The 14,182-nt window shown below is 41.1% G+C and overlaps 1 protein-coding gene across 2 annotated transcripts in view; it reads left to right on the forward strand.

The window, feature by feature from the left end:
- CALCR (calcitonin receptor) overlaps nucleotides 1–14,182 on the forward strand; it is a 143,904-nt gene that overhangs the window by 102,851 nt on the left and 26,871 nt on the right. For both annotated transcript variants that reach the window (XM_056485660.1, XM_056485661.1), the window contains exons 6-7: nucleotides 340–431; nucleotides 5,869–5,995. In XM_056485660.1, the coding sequence (XP_056341635.1) occupies nucleotides 340–431; nucleotides 5,869–5,995 (219 nt within the window). The remainder of the gene's footprint in view (nucleotides 1–339; nucleotides 432–5,868; nucleotides 5,996–14,182) is intronic.

Consider the following 14,182-nt stretch of genomic DNA (forward strand, 5'->3'; position numbering starts at 1 on the left):
TTTATTTTTATTTTTTTTCATGTTTGTGATAACTTCTCATGGGTCTGTTGAAAATCTGAATGAATATGTCTGCAGCACTCTCCTAGAGCTTGGGAAAGTTAGTGACAGTGTGAGTAGGGATCTCACCACTTAGTTCAATATATCAGGAACAGATCTGCATATGTAAGAAACACTCATTGCTAGGTAATAGATTGCTGATATTAAAAATATATAGAAAAATAATGTTGGACAGAAGAAAAAATACAAAATGGGAGGTTGATTTTGTAGATTCTTCCTTAATGAGAGAACAAAGTGCCTGCAAACTGTTCATGCTTGCCTTTTCTTTTTGTTAAACTGCAGATGGCGTTCATACTTTATTATATGGCGATCGTTGGCCATGCTTTGTCCATAACATCCCTGCTGATTTCCTTGGCAATTTTCTTCTATTTCAAGTAAGTGTTTCTTACAGACACTCTCTCTTCTTTCCCTGAGGCATCTCAACCACAGGAAATCTTGGAAGGTGTCATGGCAGGGAGAAGCAGCTCTTCTGAGTGTCTTTTTGTATAGTCCTGATAAAGAAGTCTGAGCACAGGCTCCTCTCACCAGTGGGACCTCTCCCAGAGGAGTGCAGCCAAGCCCATGTTTTTATGTTTGTCAGCACTGATGTGAAAGTGCAGCCCAAGGGGAAATGGTGCAGCTGGGGATGCAGTAAGGCCTTTCATTTACCTATTGCTGATTTACCAAAATATGAGTATTGCTCTAACACCAATACTCAACTGTGACGGACAAAAGACTCTCTAACAGTTTAAAGTAAGAAAGTGTGTGTTTATTCAGCACTGGGCAGCAGCCTGAGGTGATCCTCTAATATGCACTGCAAAATCACAGGTGATCACAAAGTCTATTTATTAGCAAAGGATTCAAACAAATACATATTCATAATAACAGCCCCTCCCATCTCCACTTCTTATGGTAATTAGCTTGAATAGCTATTAAGCATGATTGACTTCTTAAATTAAGTCTGGGGTCGTTTCTGTGGGGAAGGGTCTTAAAAGGAAGAAGTAAGGCATGTCTTCCTCACCCTAAACTCTTGACCTTTTCTATCACTGACAATACAAATTATTTCTGTCCAATTTTCCAAAGAATGGGTTTCTGATTGCATTGCCTATGTTTCTTTGGATCTGCTCACCAGTTTTGTCTTTTCCCATTGTAAGCACAGCTGAGCAAACATGAAATGACAGACAATCAATTATTTGAGTTTCAGATAACTACCCCTTTCTAACTTCTAACTTTTAGTTATTTTCAGCAAGGTAACTAAAATCCTAATTTTCTAAAATTAGTGTTTCATTGCCTTATGTTCCTTGAAGAGCATGTCCAGAACTTGCTAGGTGCCATGCTGCATGGGGCAGTGACCAGGAGCCCCAAGCTCCTGAAGAACAGGACTAGCTGCATCTGGGGCTGAAGGACTTGAGTAGGTGCTTACAGGAGTCAGCCCTAAGAGTGAAACTGGCACTACTGTGCAGCCTGTAATCCTCATTAAAAGGAAAAACAGATGTGCTGTATCAGAATTTTAAAGGAAATTAGACTGATATTCACTGAGAGTACTACAGCATGGCAGCTTAACTAGAGCATTTCAATCTTGTTCTTCAGTGAATCTGTCTACTGCCAATTAAAATCATCTGCCTCAAGTGTCAAACAGGAAGAGCAGTAAAAGATCAACCCCCCCAACATCACCAACACGAGAATAAGACTAGAAAACATAGGAAAATTAAATGGCTGGACTTTGCATAGATTAGAAGATTCTGTAAGATTAAAAACCCCAAATATACAGGCTGTGAATTCTGGTCATTTCCAAAGAGGCAATTTGATGAGTGCCTATGATAACACATCTTAATCAGATACAGAGATAACCAGAAGCTCTGCTGACTGAACTGATGATTTCCTTTCCCATTTAAGCAGATAAACAGCACAAAACCATAGCCACAGTAATGCTTTGAGAAAACTGGAAAGAGTTTTATGTGACTTGGAACTCCATACCCCAGGTTGAGTTCTGTGGGACAGTGAAGACAGGATCTGATCAAATTAGGTATGCTAAACAGACCAGCAAGGTGAGTCCTTGCAGCAAGTGAGGCAGGGTCAGCCTGTCTGACTCACTCTGAGTCATCAGCAGCCCATAGTCTTGGCTGGTCCCAGGCTGCTCTGAAGGACTGGTCTTTGCAGCAGCCTTCAGACAGCAACACACCTCCTCCTCTTTCCTCCTCCATCCTCCTTCCCCTTCCATGACTAAGCCATGACACAAAGGTTACAGGGAGAAGAGAGAAAGGATTTAAACCAAGGTGCTTCATAATGGGAGGACAAAGAGGAAGCCAAATTACAATCACAGGAAAGTGAGAATGAAGCTGTGTGGGAAGAGGGCTCATGTAACCTTCAGCTGTTTTCTATCATCTAGCTGTGACTGCAATAGATATTTGACCTTCAGCTGAAGGGAAGCTGTCAATCAGGCAGTCCATCAGATAGCAAGAGATGATTTCAGGATGTATAATAGCCTTTGACTCCAGAGGCAGCTTCCAGGGATTGCAGTTTCCCACATACAAGTTTTTGCTGGCAGACATTTATTTTCAGCTCAATTTTGGGTATCAAGATTCATAATGATCTGGCATCACAGATGTTGCAGTACTTTCAGAAGGGAATAAAGAATCAGTAGTGATGAGCATCACTAAGAAATGCTAACTCATAACAGGAGAAAGTATTAATAAAGTAGAGTGTCTAACAGCTTCATGCATAGTCACATTATTGCTTGATTTCTATAATTGCAGAGTGAGACCCCGTTATCTTATTTAATAATACACAAAAGAAGAGAGGTACTCCTAGCTTCAAACCACTTCCAATTAAATTATTAAAACAAAGACATTTGTATAAAGACAGATGGGGTGTACAACAAATCTGTATTTGCCAGAATAATAGATGGTGTGTTATGAATGCACCTGCAGTCTAATTGCTGCCAAGGCTTTTAAAAGGAGTTGAAGGGTAATGGATAGAAGGGCATTTTGTGAAATTTTTGGGGTGTTTTCCCCAGGGGCAAGGAAGAACATGGTAAAAAGCATTAAAATAATTTGATAGCTAAACAATGGGGGAGAAGAGGAAAATAGGTGTCTAAGTGTGAAAATCAGTATTCTCAGTATTCATACATGAGAAAAATGACAGAGTCACAGGAAAATATTCTAATTGTAATAGAGAAGTAGAGATAGGAACTGTAAAGTAAGGCTGACTGTGAGTGGGTAAGAGAACCTATCTTTGAAAAAGGAAATGTAGGAGACAGAATCAATGTGAAACACAGGGGAGCCACAGAAATCTTAGGAGACTCTAAAATTCTGAAGAGACAGCGGATAGAGGCTTGAAGACACAAAAAGCTCACAGGTTTTAGACACAGATAACTGACTTAGTTATGCCTTCTTGAATACTGATTTATCAGAATCACACAGAATAAGTCGGGTTGGAAGGGACCCTCAAGGATCATTGAGTCCAACTCCTGGCCCTGCCCAGCACCATCCCCAAGAGTCACTGTGCCCAAGAGTGAAGCAGAGTAGGGAGAATACAGAAAGATTGCAGGGACAATGCTAAGGAGCCTTCAAAAACATCACAAAGGAATAATTAATAGCACCAAAAGGGCCAGGAAGAAAGCTAAAACAGGTCAGAGAAGGAGGAGATTGCAAATGACTGCCTAATCACCACGTCAGGTTGGTGATGATGCCATTGTGATGGCAAACACTCAAGGTCAAACTAGGAAGTGAGGGTATGGAAATAAACACTAATGTTACAGGTGGATCTTTAACATGAAAGCTGCAATCTATGAAAAAGGGGAATACTGAGGGAAAAGGAGGAGAAAGTAAAACTAAAAGAGAAAGGCAGGCAAGGAAAGGCAACAAAGGCAACATGTTCTGAAGGACAGTCCAATTTAATAGACTAATAAGACTGCCAAAAGTCAAGTAGAGCAATGAGGAAGGACAGGAATGGGAGCTGAGACACATCTACCTGACTGAGATTATCACAAAAGACTCCCTGTACCAGAAACCACATAGAAAGGCACCTGGAGAGACAAGGGTCTGCATTTCTGTGGCCAGGAGCTGAAGAGATTGTTCCCAGTAATAAGGAAATTCTTATTTCCTGGGAACAGAACTGATGTCACACCAGTCCTGTTCCCAGGGCTGCAAAAGAAAGACAGACAGTGATAAGCATGTCATAGGGTCCCAAAAAAAGTGGGTTAAGTGGCATAGGGGAAGGATTGTGATGGATTATGGGGAGAAAGGAAGACTCAGGACTGAATACATATCACCAGAGCTTGGGAGCAGAAAAGGAACATCAGACTAGATTTGTACTGGGGACAAATACAGGTAAAACAAGCACAAGAACATAGTGTAGCAAAAACAACTCCAAAGAATGGTCAGTTTTTTCCAATACCATGTCCTACAGTGAATCAAACTGAAAGTTCATGAACCCAGCCCTATATCTGACACTCAATATTTGCCAATAGCTGATGCTAAAGGAAGGCTATAAAATCAGGGCCAGGTGTACAGAGATACTCTCATTTCTAGCCAGGATCTGCATGTCATGGACATCCTGGCCAAAAGATGGTGACTGGATAAATAAGGAGGTCAAAAGAAATGATTAGCCTTGCTGGATGCTGATGACCCCAACCAGAAAGATGAGCTCAAGCTAAAGGAAGAGTTCCATGCAATGACTTGGAAAGTAGGTGTAATGAAATAAAGAATAAATGGCTGGTGACCAAGGGGCTAAAGAAGGGAAATAAATCAAGCAAGCAAGCAAAATAAGCAGAAGAGAGTTCAATTGGCTAGATTAGCTCTCTCCTTTCGAGGAGAGTGCATTCTGCATTGGCTTCCACATGCAGAGGAGGAGAAAGCCACAGCCTGTGCTCCAGTCCAGACTGCAGAAGACTCCTGGTGCTGAGCTTACCCCAGCAAGACAGCAGTATTTCTTAGCTGTTCCTTACCCAGCAGTTTTACCTTTTTGCTCTCAGTGATCACTGGGCAGCACAGCATTATCTAACAGCTCCATGACTGCCTTTCTGCAATCACCCTCTGTCAGCCTGGTGCTATGCTCTGGGGCATGGAGAGCTCCAGAGGCCTTTTTCTCTGCCCCAGGGATGTATGAGGAGGTGACATGAGGATTTGGTATGAATTAGAATGGGAGATGATTTAGGTGTGAAACTGCAGCCATTATTTGATTTCACAAGAATTCTGAAATCTTATCTTGTGAAATTCTGCTACCCACAACAGCATAAATCCTATCTTCCCCAAAAACAGTGATTTTAAGAGATTTCTTCTCCTTCTGAGCAGGAAAACAACCTACTCCAGTTTGGGATCTCAGCTGGAGTTAGAAATATGCAGGATACCAACCCAAATCCCCCTGTAATTTAAGGGGATTCCTGCCCAAATTCCCATCCTGTCACACTACTAATTCCTGAAGTAGAAAATAATTTTCATCTGAGTATTTGAGAAATAGAGTCTCCAGGGAACAGTTACTTATAAAGCAGTATTCCTGATATTCATTGCTTGTATCACGCACATCCAAAAATTCTCAGGGTTCTGCTTCACCACTTAATATGTCAATTACCATGAATTAAAGAAAGGCATCAAGAGCTAAGAATGTAGCTGGGTAGGTCTTTACAACATGGTCTAAAAGGCATGTGGTGCTAAACAGGTGTAAAAACAAACCCAAAAAATTTCAGAGGTTATGGCTGCAATGCAAGTCGTGCATTTTCCAGTTACGCCTTGCCAAAAGACATTCTTGAGAGACTGTTGCCAAAAAGAGCTTGTTAAAGTGACATCACAGGAAAAATACTAATTTACACAACATGTGTTACATATTTTTCAGGAGCCTCAGCTGTCAAAGGATAACACTGCATAAGAATTTGTTTTTTTCCTATGTGCTGAACTCCATGTTTACAATTGCCCACCTCATTGCTGTCGTTCCTAACCCAGGCCTTGTAAAAAGGGATCCTGTAAGTACTGCATGACTCCTCTCCATCCTAACACCCAAGTAAAATCACTATGGCCATGCCAAAACCAAGAATTCCCATTCCTCAGCTAATGATAGCCATCTGGGAAAACACACAGAGAGGGTGCAGATTCTGAGAATTTCACTCAAACTTGCTCAGATCTTTCACCAAGCAATAAAAATATTTGAATCTTGTACAAGCCCCAGACTTGCTCCAGCCAGCCCATCCATACAAGTATGTGTCAGACCTCCTCTGCTCCCAGCAATAACTACCTGATTCCCAGCAGAGCCCCTGAGGTGATGGATGCTTTGGTGACTGCCTGTCCTTCTTCACAAGCACACACACTGGGGAGGGGCAGGATGGAAAGAGAGATTATTTCAATATAACACACAAAAAAAGACCTGATCTCTGCATTTTTTAACTTGGGAGGCGGTAAATCAAAACATTAGTCACCTTCACTGCTCTTAGTAGTGATACAAATTGTGCCAGCCCCTCAGCTGATAAATATGCATGACAGATCTCAGTCATCCAGCTCTGATCTTGCTCCCTAATCCATCACTCACATTGTGCCCAGTCCTCACAGCAGCCCCAGCCAATGTGAAATTAGTGCAGACGTGGTAATCTCAAGTTCCATTTTAACACTGATCAGCTTGTAGTCTAACAAGATCATTCAGTTATGATTCAACCATTTATCTGCCTCTAATTTCATGAAAGGAATTAAATATTAGCACCTGATATTGTCTGATCACGTGTGTCTCTCAGAGGTGTGCTGATTAAGTAAGTTAATTAAAGCAGAAAATCTATAGCCTAAAGAATACATCACCAGTCTCAGAGACCATCTGGAGATGAAAAAAAAAAAAATAGAAGAGCAGAAGAATGATTTAAAAATCACACATTTTGTTTCTCCTCATTGCATAGCATCATGGATAAATAGCCTGTGCAAGAGATGCAATGAAGATACACTTGATATTTGAAGATGAAAAGCTGGCAGATGATATCAGGCACCTAAGTTGAAGTAAAATCATTACCTCAGGGTTAAGAATGATACTTACTGACAGCACAAATAAATTATCTGAAACGGTTTAAACTAAAAGATGAGGGCATGGGAAGGAGTCTTGTGTTTTAAGATTTCATTAAAGCTGTATCTAGTGGCTTTTGGCCTAATCTTTACTGGATGTGAAATCTCAACACCAGTGAAGTCAATGACAAAACTCTGAGATTCCCATAGAGCCATGGAGCCACAGGAAAAGGTTCCAGCCCACTGAGCATCACCTGATGAAATCCCCAACCTCCATTGCTGAGGCACAAACAGTATAAAAGTGGCACCAGTGGTTACCTGTGGAGCCCCAAAGTGATGCAGAGGTTCATGTACCACACTCAGCTCTCAGGTCTCTGCTAAGAACACAAAGAGGAGCCTCAACAGAGTCACAGAAATGACCCAAGCACTGTGCTGTTTTTGGCTAAGTAGATGTTTAGATGAACAAAGGCCTTGTTTTTCAATTTCTTCTTCCAAACCAAATTTCATGTCTTTGACTCAGCAGTGAAAGGCTGTCTACAGACAAGGTACAAAACTTGGGGCCAGAAGATTTGGGGTCTCTTATTTTTGTCCCACCATCAAGTACAGGACGAGGGTACACTCGCTGCTTGATCTTGCCTCACATTCTAGATTTCCCTCACCAAAAAACAAAAACAAAAACAAAAACAAAACAAAACAAAAAAAAAAAAAAAAAAAAAAAATTAGAAGGAGGTGAGGTGACCTGCTTATATGTTCAAAGTCTTCTAATCTTGCTAGAAAGTGTATCCTTCCACCTTAGCAACATAATAAAATCGTAAGTTTGTGATTGGAAATAGAAAATTAACAGACAGGAGCACATTTTTAACATACAATGAAATTACAGAAAATCTCTATATGAGTACATGAAGACTTAGAGGATTTATGTTTAAAATGCTAAAAAAAAAACCAAAAAATCCCATAATATTTTTAAGCTGATGCCTATTAACAGAGCAAATGAAAGCTTCACAGCTTGGATTTTTTCTACTCCTACCCCACCCCCTGTTTTAATAAGTCCATTTGAAGATTACTGCTTCTGACTTCCTCTAGTTTGCTGCACTTATCCACTTTCTACATGCACATCTTCATGTGTGTGTGGCTCTCACCTGTAGTATATAGAGAAATACTGAAGTGTGTAGATTGAATTTCAAGCAATCATGGACACCACTCATGTAACAGCCATAAACAGAGATGAAGTTGCTGGTATTTATTCTGGAAGATAATAAATGTGTTTCCACCCCAATAGTTCCTGGGTCTTTTTCCAACCTAAAGTTTCACAGTAGTTTTTGAATGAAAATACTTTCAGTGATTCAAAATTTATGAGGATATCAACAAATCCATATAATTTTGAAAGAAGAAAGACTGATTTCATAAATAACAAGGAAAAAAGTCAGGAAGAACAAGAGAGGAAATTCCTTCCTAACACAAGACACCCCATTCTCCCTGTGACCCAGGGAGAAACGGCATGAGACAATCCAAAGCATCATTGACATGAGGAGAGTCTGTACCACATCCTTACTCACATTGCTGCTAGGAGTTAAATCCTTTGATGATCATTCTGCTTGTCTAAAATGGTAAGTCAAGTCACTTTTATAATAATCTTAATTTGCTGATTTAATTTGTATTTTCTGGTTATACAATTTTCTCTCTCTCTGTGTCTCTCTTTCTGTTGGATTTATCTGGATCTGAAACCACAGGAAGGAAAGATCTGAGTCCAGGTGGCAGTACAAGAAGTGAAGAAGCAATGGACAAGACTCAAAGATATTTAAACAAAAATAAACAGGACATGTATGAACACTCACATATACTGAAAATTTTGACTGTGTTGTCTGGAACTGCATTATTCAATAACTGCATTAATTATGCTATTGCTGGAACTGCATTTATAGGAAGATATTCCATCTATCACCTTCCCAAATGAGACTGATCCACAGTAGAAGGGTGTTCTGTGGACAGCACATTATGTTCTCCATTAAAACCTCCAGAAATATAAATAAAACTCCTGCTGCCAAATCTCTCAATATGCTCTTACACATCAGATCTGTATTTTTCGTTTTCTGTATTCCACAAGAGTAGTAACTTTAGTACTCAGTACTGATGGGAGCAAAAGGAAGCTACAACTAATGCCTGAAGGGGCAGCTCTGCCAATGAGAAACTGAGCAATTCATCAGCTCCATGGGCATCATACAAATATGCTTTTAGGTGGGGCTAAGTTTGGTCACAAATTAGTAATGTCTCAGCAATCAGAACCTCTTCCACAAAAGCTTTTAGAGATCTTACTGTATTTTTTTCTCTTTCACATTCTAGTAGAGATATCTCTTCTTTCTGCAGGTTCTTCTGTAGTCTCTTCACCTTTTATGTGGCAGTTTCAGCCTAGCTTCTGTCATTGTATGGTGTGACAGTTTATATTTTTATTGCAGTTTTATGGAGGCCATAGCAAGGGCCAGTGCTCTACTAGTAGTTCCAAGGAGCCCCGTGTGGGGTCTCATGCTATATCAGAGAGTAAGGACTCAGCATCCATTCAGGCACACAATCTCACACTCTAATCTCTGTCAATCCCATCTCATTTCCATACATCTTCTTTAGGCCTTAATGTATAAACAGTTTGCACACCCTCTTACATGGGTTCAGTAGTAGACCTGGTGTGGAAGAACCCAAAGCAGCCCCTGTTTAATTACACACAGCATGATCCTCCTGGCAGCACCAGTAACTAACTCAGCCCTTGAACATGGGGCTGAGAGGATGGAGGCTGTTTCTCCCTGTGTATAGATATAGATATATTTTAAAGATCTTGGGCTAGTTTAGCAGCCTAGCTGCTGGTGCAACATGCCCTCTGTGTCTCTGGCAGGTGTGGGAGTTTTGTATTGGGGTGGACGGTCCTCAGGGACAAACTCAGGTGCTCTGTATAAGCTGGTGTTAAAGTTGCAGTTTATTGTAAGGGCATGGGTATACAGAGTCCTGCTAAGAGCTGCCAGCTGCAGTCCAGAGTAGACAAAGAGAGAATGGGGGGAAGAGAAAGGAGTAAGAGAATAAGAGGGTGAGGGGGTGAGAGAGTAAGGTAAGAGAGGGGTGGTAGCAGTAAGAGAGTGATTGTTCTGTTTACAATACAATAAATCTTCTTCTATGTTGAATATTCTAACTTCCACTAACCAGTCTAACACAAGATACAAATTCTATAGCATTTGCATACAGCCTATAAGAATCATTACATTACCATAGTGGGTTATACTTTAAAGTCTAAAAACTACTCTTTGGACCCCAGCAGGGTCTTCTCTGACCTTTGGACCTGCTCTCCAGCAGAGGACATTGTTCCATCAAGAGGGGATTACTTTCAGCTGGCCGTCCTATTGTCTTCTAGTTATTTAGTAACTGAGGTTCAGTATCTCAAAGATGGCTTTCATTTCAATCTCACTCATGGTTTCTATATTCTCAGAATCTAAGCATTCATATTTGTAAGGTTTTCCTGGTTCACCCTTCCCAAAAGTCAGGAGCACATAGTCCCTTTCTCTCTGCATGCATTTCACAAGAGACATATGATTGTCTGTACTGCCCAAAACCCATCTCCTGGAGCAAGCAAGCCTTCTAACCAGTAAGATGCTTCTATTCAGCATTATTAGTCAGACCAAGAGAGTACAGAGGCTGGTGCCCACTAACATTAAAGTTTTTTAATCAAGGCCATGGGAGTAGCAATACTAAAAATTCTAGCTTTCTAGTGGACACTAGAGCACTACAAATGATCTCTCAAATACCCAGTGCAAGTCCAAACTTCAGATGTAAATACCTGTAAAAAGTCAGATTTAACCTGTCATTCTACCCAGTCATTATGCATCTGCACCATCTCTGGACCCTGAAGCTCTACCATTGTGGCAGTGAGAACAGACTAGTCCCAGCATAGTTGTTCCCAAAATCAGTAGAATCTCAGCATCCCAGTTCTTGCAGTGGTCAGCTGTGGTTCTCTTATTTAGCCACAGGGGCCATTTGCTGCCATGAGGCTGTTGAAGTAAAGCACACACCAGCTTTATGTAAAATGAGTTAATCCATTCCAGATTTGCTGAAATTCATGATGTGTCTCCAGAACAGCTGCTCAAGAAAGTTTGCTTACTGTACTCTCAGATCTGAGCTGCAGCAGTCTCCAAAAGGCTTCTCATCTTCCACAGTATGGAATTGTGTTTGACTCAGATGCCTTACTGAGGCTTTTCTCATTTTTCCTTTTGGTCTTCCTAAGAGATGGGAGAGATGGCAAAGTGAAGATTACATAAATATTTGGGATAGTACCTGGGCAACCATAAGTTGCTGTCAATTGCATGTTTCCAATGCATCTGAGAGACTGAAAGTTAAATAGATGGTAATATGTCATTAACCCCTAAAAACACAGGCATAGAAAAATACCAAGGAGCCACTCCCTAAATGTCCAATCAACAAGTGCAGATGCTAACAGTTGCCTATTTGTGGATTCTGTGTTACACTGTATGGACATGGCACTAATGACTTTTTGTTTTACCCAAAGTCTCCCACATTCATAGAACATTTAAGCAGCTCAGGAGTTGATATTTCTCTGTGAATATAAAGCAATTATGTCTAGAAACATTCAAGGTGCCTCTCCAAGTTTTCCTTGCAATATGCCTTTGAAAGGGTCTACTTGAAATGTAAGAAATTTAAGTATGAATTGCCCAGAAAGATTTTCCAAAATCCTTCAAAACATGGATTCTTCAAAAAAGAATTCCCCACAGAAAGACAGTACCATAATGTACCCAAAATACAATACTCTCCCTGACACCATGCTGCCACAGCTCTTTTCCTCACTGGGATTTGTCAGATTAAATGCCAGTGCTTCCTGTAGAGGCAGATGTGTCTCAGTCCAAGACAATTTACCTCACTCTGAAGCAGGTCAGCTAAACTAAATGCAGAGTGCTCATTCCTCTCCAGGGACTACATCATCCTGCCCATCTCTACCACGAAGTCAGACATGCCCTTCAGTGACTGCTGTGCAGACCAGCAGTATTGCCCATTTTCAACCATGCCCTGCTACCCTGTGTTTCTTGAAGGTGTCTAAGACCAAACAGAAGTAGCCTGATTCAGGAGACAAAAAATGAAATAACATCAAAATGCCTTTACAGATGACAGCCAAACATGTGGAAAAAGGGTATGGAAGAAGAAACAGTAATGACTTTAAGCAGGAGTTAAACATGAAGAGGCTTGGGTTAGTTATGCACATGACCTTTAAATTTAGTTGGCAGAATGAGCTATTGGCCAATAATAGGTCAGTTGTTTGGATAATTGAGCTCCTTTGCTCACCATCTCCCCTCTGAGAGCTTATGCTTGCATATACACAATTGACTGACTTCAGAATTTTCTGGCATCCCCTTGGCCCAACATCCTTTGAAGGGTTGGCAGCTCTACCTAGAAGCAGGTCACCCCAGGAAGGACCCTGGAGCAGAACCTGAGTACATCCAGAGAATTAAACCACTCATAAACATTTAAGGTCAGACATGTCTTACATTCAGACATCTGTTTTGCAGACATGTACAGCTGACCTAGTCACCCCATGCTAAAGATAGACAAAATTACATTCAGGGTACTCTCCATCTGGTTTATTTTAGGTATATCCTTTAGGATGAGGTAATTTTACTGTAATCTCCATCATCTCTATCATTATCTTTTGATTACAGGAGAGACAGATTGGGTATCTATGTTTAGTATCACAAATCCCAGTTGTATCATTAGAAAACTCCTGGAGTATTTATCTGAATTGTGAGTGGATATATCCCTGTCAGCAAAGCTATATCTGTACCTTGTCCCCAGGAAATGCTTTTGCTGCTCTATATCTTACACCTCAAACACAATGTAGGTGCACTGGGCTGTTAGATAACTCCATGCAGAATTAAACTGTCCTGGCTCAAGGCTCAATGCCCAGACCTCAGCTATTCCTGGATACAGATTTGAGAAACCTCTGCCTTGTCCTATCCTGTGCCTGGTGGCTCTTGCTCAGGTGTCATGGTAGAGGACAGGAGCCTGGAATAGCTGGAGCTCTTACATTTTTTATCAGGGATTTCATCCCTACCCTTCCCTTCTCTTCTTCTCCCTACGCTGGGAGAAGGTGGCAGCAGATTCTGTCCAAATGAAGAGCCAGTTGCACCATCTTGTGCTATTTTTTTATACTGCCTTGCCTTTGTTTTCTCTCCCTCTTTGCTGGCCCTCTGTTCTCCTCCATCAGTCAGGCTCATATCTACCATGGCTCCCTGAAAAGCTGCCTCTCTCTGGAAACACCACTCAGAAACCAAGCAGATAAAGGCCCTTGGGAATGGTGAGGCTGTTTTGCTTTTCCTCACACCCTGCATCCCACTTGCTTGCCATGGTGCATCCTGCAGGTGAGGAGCCAGTGGCCACTGCACCCTGTGCTGTGAGAGCCCCTCTGGCCCTGAGAGCTCAAAGCTGCAGCCCAGGGAGAGCTGATGCTACAGCAGCCAGGACTCAGGTATGTGCAGATGTAGCCTTAGTAAATCCTGTCCAGAATGTGTAAATCTGGGCTGGCTGCTTTGCTATAGCATAGACATGGACACACATGCTGCTAAGAATATCCCCTGTTGTTTAATTTCATATTTTACTGTCTTGTTACACAAAACCTAGGAGCCCTCTGAGAAACTGTGTACATTTTATTCTGTAAATGGTTTTAAAGTATATTAAAACATTAATCTTCTTCCAAGCCCCAGTATGCCAGGTTTCTGACTGGAACACAGTTTAGTGGATGATTCATTGCAGATACATTGTATAATGGTGTGATGTTCTGATAGCCAGTGATTTACAGCTACAATACTTAGCACAGTCTTGCTTTGGAAAATCCTTTTATTGCTTATTTGTGTAACATATGGGTACTTGGAAGTTAGGAATATTTTTGTAGAATAGTGTTCTAATAGTTAGGAGAAAAACACCATTTTTTAAGGCAGAGCAGTAATCCAACTTAAAGCTACTCCTTTAAAATGTTAAGTTTAGGATGTTTGAGAATATATTGCATTGCCTTCAAACTGAATTTTAATAAATTATAGCTGGCCTCCGTGGCAAGCTGTAATCTCTTTGAGGAGGGTTCTTGGCTGCCATGAACTGGGGAGGTTTCCAGAAGTGAAGAGGAACTAGAGGGGTAA

This window comes from Oenanthe melanoleuca, chromosome 2, assembly GCF_029582105.1.
Source record: "Oenanthe melanoleuca isolate GR-GAL-2019-014 chromosome 2, OMel1.0, whole genome shotgun sequence".
NCBI classification, from domain to species: Eukaryota; Metazoa; Chordata; class Aves; order Passeriformes; family Muscicapidae; genus Oenanthe; species Oenanthe melanoleuca.